Genomic DNA, 6,000 nt, shown 5'->3' with positions numbered 1-6,000 from the left:
GGGTGCTTTGCCAGGGCTGAAGGTAGGCCAGCTTTCAGGACCATCAAGTTGGTCCGCTCCCTACCACCTGACTCTCTCTCTCTCTGCTGAGCAGATGATCTCATTGGGATTTACAGGTGGCATGAATTGGCTGTAGGACTCTTACCCAACACAGAGATCAGACTCCAGGCTCCTTCAACCACTGAATGAATGAGCCAAATGGTTGGAGATAGAGAAGCTTGGAGATGAAGAGGGAGCCTATGATATTATGCAAAAGGTATCTGAGGCCTTTAAGTCAGGGAAACAATCAATGAATTCAGGAGATGCTACAGAACTGAACAGTCCTGAAGTGTAGCTAAGGTAGATCTTCTCCAAACTGAAAAATGTCCACACAGCAAGGAAGACTGTCCTGATGATCCTTTCCTAAGGAAGGGTAAAAAGCTGTGGTGGCACTTAAAGATAAAAAAAAAAAAAAAAAAAAAAAGTAGTCTAAGTAAATATTAAAGAACTTTCTTCTGATAGGCTAGAATGGTCTCAAAACTCTTGGTACAAGCCACGGCTTTTAAATCATGGTCTAGGTCCACAGTGAGCAATGATATTGGATGTAAAACTGGTTTGATTTTCCCCCATGTCTGCACTTCCTGAGTGATAGTTGAGAAAGGTTTTTCAAAACCATGATAAAAGATAATAACTATAGAAATTACTTCTCTAACCAGTATCAAAAAATCAAAATCACTTAAACCTGAAGCAATACCTACGGAAGAATGGGACTTCCCAGACATGAATAACAAGTAAGCGAGATGGTTCATCATAACTAAACCTGCTGGAGATTCATGCCTACTGGATCCACTTGGTGGCAGTTGCATTCACTATGAAAACAAAGAGCTGCTGCCTACCCTGCAAAGTGCTAACCTTTGAATGAAATAAACATATCCACAGCTGTAAGATACAGAATATACCACCTATGCAACAGAAAAAGCTTACAGAAAATCTATTACAGCAGCACGTCGCACTGGAATTGGCCATGCATGGATGATAGGCTATACTGAGACATCTCTAACAAAATTTTCAGTTTAAATTAATAATTAAAATACAATTACATCACACAGAAGCAGTGAAATATCACAGTTCACTAATGTAACCAAACTCAAATGTGACAGGTAACTACAAAAGTATTATCATCAAATATCACACACAGTGAATTGCTGAATAAACAAATGGTCAGCATCTACAAGAAGACAATTTAAACTCCTGATTTAATGTACTCTGCCAGCTGTCTGAACCTTCACATGAAGGATCGCATAAAGGATCTACTACTTTAAAACCACTGCTGATCTAATGTCAACACAAAATTAAGCAGACAACATACAATACATTCAGTCATATAAATGTAGCATATAAACTCATCTGCCAGCTGTTAAAGTTGGCTTCGTAACAAACAAATCTGCAACAAGTTAACAGAAAGGTGATTAATGAGATCTGCAAGAATAAGAAAAAAACTGCTGTGGTTAATTATTTTGTAATGAAAGAAATACATACATTTTCACACCCCTTTTTTAAGCAGCAGTTTATTTTAAGAAAGTAGTGTACTATGAATGCACTTTTTGGTTCTAACATCCCTTTCGGTAGTTAGCAAAACAATTAAAGGTCTGCACAATGAAAATGACTACTTTATCTCATCACCAGCATTTTTTATAATGTAGCTGAATCACCTTTTTAACACGTAAAAGACAAAAAAAACAGTTATGCACTGGTTCATTCTGTGTGTGTGTGTTCAGAACAGCTCTAAAGTAGAAATCAGGTAAAGGATAACATACAGAGATGCACATAAGAAGTACGTACAAGTGCTGGAGGGCCAGTAAACATCAGACATGAAATGAAGTCAAACTGGAATTGGAACAGTTGGACTAAGCAGATATTTTCTGTTTGTTTACTGTTAGTGACTGTCTTTCTTGTTTCTATTAGGACATTTTCTATGTTGCCCATATAAAAAGCTACATGTTTGAAATGGCATACTATTTGACAGGCAACACCATTTTACTTCAAAAGCACTGTGGCTGGTCCTCTTGACAGTGACAAAATGCAGCTAAACCAAGACATAAACAGCTCATCCTGAACTCATGTGACATCACAGTGCCAGTGAAAGAATGGAAGGAAAAGGTCTACAACAGACATGTCAAAAGCAAGGCAAAATAATGTCTCACTTACCACTTATCACACCATACTACTGCCAAGTAATCATACTTTACATTAACCTCAAGGGAAACACAAAAAAGCAACTCAAATTTAAAATTAGGCAAGTGTTTAAATGCTTATTTCTTTGGGCAGTGCATTAGTTTTAAACATTATTTTGATCATGATTAAGGTGGACTTGCATACAACAATGTTCACTAACCCTGTAGGTCACTGGTGTCACATATCCTAATTAAGGCGCACACATGAATCTCACATATAGCTAAATATGATGTTTACAGACTACATGGAAGCAATCAAAACAAAGAATGGCACCATGGATTAAAGGGATTTACACAATTCAGTCAATCAGAACACCCTATGATATGAGCTGCCACTTTAATGGAATGAGATAGACTATTTTAAAGCAGGCGTGAATGCCCAGTGATGTTTAGTTCTTCACTGCTACAACCCTTAGCAAAGGACACACAATGCTTATCACTGACCAGTGTTTTGCAACAGTACAGTTCCTGCACAACTTGGATTTTCTTTTAAACTGAATATGCTGATAAACAGCAACACCAGATTTTAGACAGAAGCACTATTTTTCAGGTTTGATAACACAATTTTTGTCTAGCAGTAGCAATTCTTGATCCATGGCTTCCAGTTTCCCCTACCAAGACAGAAAGCATCATTTACTACTTTTTCCCTGTGCTTTCTAACTGTAGGTGTGATGGACCATGAAAGCGCAATTACATGTAGATTATTTTAGTGTTTAATACAAGTAGTGAGAAGGATATATTCTGCCAAAGATACTAGTGGAACTTAAATGTTCTGATAAGTTACTGGAAAGACTCCATAGGTTCACATGAATTCATTAGATTTCACACAGTTACTGAAATTATGTGAAAGAGTAGTGAGACATGATCTGCTGCAAATCTCCTGAAGAATTTTCTTGCTGTATTTCATAGCTCAGGGTTCTCATACAGGCTTTCATATTGCTGTCCCAGCGTGGCATATCTGGTATGTCTTGTGAAAATTATTCAATACCACATTCACAGTATGACACCCTCTTGTATTTAGTTTAGTTCCTTCACCTCACTGATCTTGGAAATGTTGACTCCTTCAATGTTAAGGATCCAGTCAGTGATCTGAAATTGTTCTATTTATCAAAGGGTTAAAAAATCTATTATGTGCTGTTAATAATTTTACAATTATGCAGTTTATTTCCACTGAAACATAGCACGAGGTCCTGAATGAGGTCCTTTTCCTTAGCACAGAAAGCAGGGCTTTTTCAGCCATCCTCATGTCTGCATATAAGGCTCTGCAGTGTGGCCAAGACTTTAAGAATCAAATCGAATTTATGCATAATGCTAGGAAACTCCACCCAAAGTGAGCACATCAAAGCAGATATCACATACACGAACTGGTTTATTGAGGTCAAATTTTATAATAGGAATCTCCTTTGTTGAACATCTATGACAAAGCAGTCGCCCACAGTGCCGGCTGCAAAGTATAAAAAGAAAGTGTAAAAATTACTTTAGCAATACATATCAAAGCAATATATATCAAGTAATACATAATTTAATAAAATTTACATTAAAGATTTTACATTTCCAAAGATCATCATGTGATCTTCCTAACTAAAGATTTTAGGGACAGCCTCAGCCAGGTCCTTAATGATCACTCTGAATAACCCCCCAGTAATCAGAGTGGTCTCTGAGTAGTTCAAAAGCAGTTTAATATGAACAGCCATCCTAGACATATCCTTCTATTTCTGATGAGGGAATACTCTCTAAAAGAGGCTGAAAGTCTGAAGAGGCCTGAATAAGGTTTAGCAAAAAAATAACAAATAAGCAATCTATGAAGCAACAGCCATTCTGCAAACCAGCAAGACATCATTGGGGATGGGTGGATCTGCTGATCAAGATGCTGTAAAGGATTTTGAGTTTTTTTTTTTTTAAGTCTCAACATCCTTTTTGAGGCAATCTCACCTTGTAGGCTTTAATATTCATTCTGAATTACTTACCAGTATTCAAGCACGGAAAAGTGGTGGATTTGTGCTCTTCAAAGACATCTCTGTTAAAGTCACATCTGGCACAGTACTAAATGTTCAGCTTCTAATAGTAATCTTACATGGGCTGGACAAAATAAATGAAGCACTGGCTTTCTTAAAAAACTCCTCTAAAGCAAAAAAGTAACACTGATCCTGCTGTCTCAGCTGGTTAAAACCAATGAAAAGAACTGGGAAAGTACAGCTGTGTAAGAACTTACCATTACAGTAGATGTCCTAAAGATCAGTGCTGCAGTATTCCTAATCAATGGCGTTATCACCACGGACATCCAGCTGCGGTACCAAATCTTTACCTTCCCAGGTTTGTATGTCTGATGTGTGACCTCAGTTTGTATGTGTAGGGATTTACAGACAAGTATATGAGCATAATTCCTCAAACTATCTCTAAGTCAGTTCCTGAAGACCCCTGAGAGAGAGGCTGGTCAGCTAGGTGGGGTGAAACATGAAGGGGCAAGGAAGCTCCCTCAGTTCAAAGATGCTGTTTACAGGACAGGGCAGAGGGAGAAAAGAGAAAGCCAGACAGACAGTAGAAAATGAATGTAGTGGGGAAGACGTGTGGGAAAGAATACTGCAACAGTGATCAGTAGGACATCAATTAAGGCAAGTTTTTACACAACTGTACTATGTTCTGACTGAAATCACTGCAGCGGTATTCCTACCCAAAGGGTGACTTCCAGAGCTGAAGGGAAAGGAATAACCTAGTGAAGGCAGCTCTGGATCTTTAAAAGGCATCAAATCCTCTAGTCTTTAGTGAATGTGTGTATAGAAGACCAGATGGCAGTTTCCAGTATAGCCCTGACATTCACCCTTTCGTAGAAGGCTTCAGAAGATGCCACTGCTCTGGATAGAATGAGCTTGAGGGTATGAGGACAAGGACTTGCCATGTACAAAATAACAAAAAGGGATAACTTTAGAGCTCCAGCTTGCAACTGTTTGTTTAGATACTGGTTGGCCTAGCTTTGAGTACATGAATAAGCCAAACAGTTTTACAGATTTTCAAATGGATATGGTTTTGTCCAAGTACATCTTAGCTGTCTGTGAACATCTAGTGAGTTTAGGAGGCTTTCCTCCTGGTTTTAGGGGTCGTGAAAGACTGCAGGTAGATTTATGGCCTGCTGAGTGACAGCTCATTCACCACATTTAGCAGCTAGTGGCTTACTGACCCAGGGCTTCTGGGCTTTATGGCAGGCACACACTGGCTAGAAGGGGCACAAACACCCCTCCCATTGTTAGCATGGGTCCCTAGGATAGATTGGAGTATGCCAGATCCTCAACCCATTTATCAATGGCAAATACCCATGCCCATTTAGTGACATTAGCCAACATGACCGAATCACCCTGAGACATATTTTACACTAAGTGGCTAACCCTACTACAGGATGCAGTCTGTGGCCCATGTTCTACTATCTTGAGGATACTGTGCCCCACAGTAGATGCCCAAAGCATATGGTCTGTGCAACACTTCTCAATGTAGGGCACCATGTAGAATCTGTGCTGCTGTCCACAGTTCCATTCTTGGTGGGTTTGAGATGGAAACACTCCGCATGTTTTTCAGAAGTGGGAAAAACCCAACAGAAACATAAAGAAAATGGAAACTCTAAACAGGGATTGGCCAGATGTCAGGATAGAACCTTGTACCTTCTGCATGGGAGGCGAAGACCTTAACCATTAACATATTCCCTTTGATGCTGGGCAAGGCAGGAACTGTGACCTCCAGGGTTTGTATGTGTTGGCACCATATATTTGGGAGATGCCACTACAGTTTAATCATGTGA

The 6,000-nt window shown here is 39.2% G+C and overlaps 1 protein-coding gene across 1 annotated transcript in view; it reads right to left on the bottom strand.

The window, feature by feature from the left end:
- Nucleotides 1–1,216: 1,216 nt before the first annotated feature.
- The window catches only part of ANKFY1 (ankyrin repeat and FYVE domain containing 1), a 1,799,901-nt gene continuing 1,795,117 nt past the window's right edge, over nt 1,217–6,000 (bottom strand). The window contains exon 28 of the mRNA XM_044082101.1: nt 1,217–3,657. Coding sequence (XP_043938036.1) covers nt 3,525–3,657 — 133 coding nt within the window. The 3' untranslated portion in view covers nt 1,217–3,524. The remainder of the gene's footprint in view (nt 3,658–6,000) is intronic.

This window comes from Protopterus annectens, chromosome 9.part0 (assembly GCF_019279795.1).
Source record: "Protopterus annectens isolate FY-2018-M chromosome 9.part0, PAN1.0, whole genome shotgun sequence".
NCBI classification, from domain to species: domain Eukaryota; kingdom Metazoa; phylum Chordata; order Ceratodontiformes; family Protopteridae; genus Protopterus; species Protopterus annectens.
The sequence above is the reverse complement of the archived record's forward strand: the minus strand, read 5'-3'. Positions and strand labels throughout refer to the sequence as shown.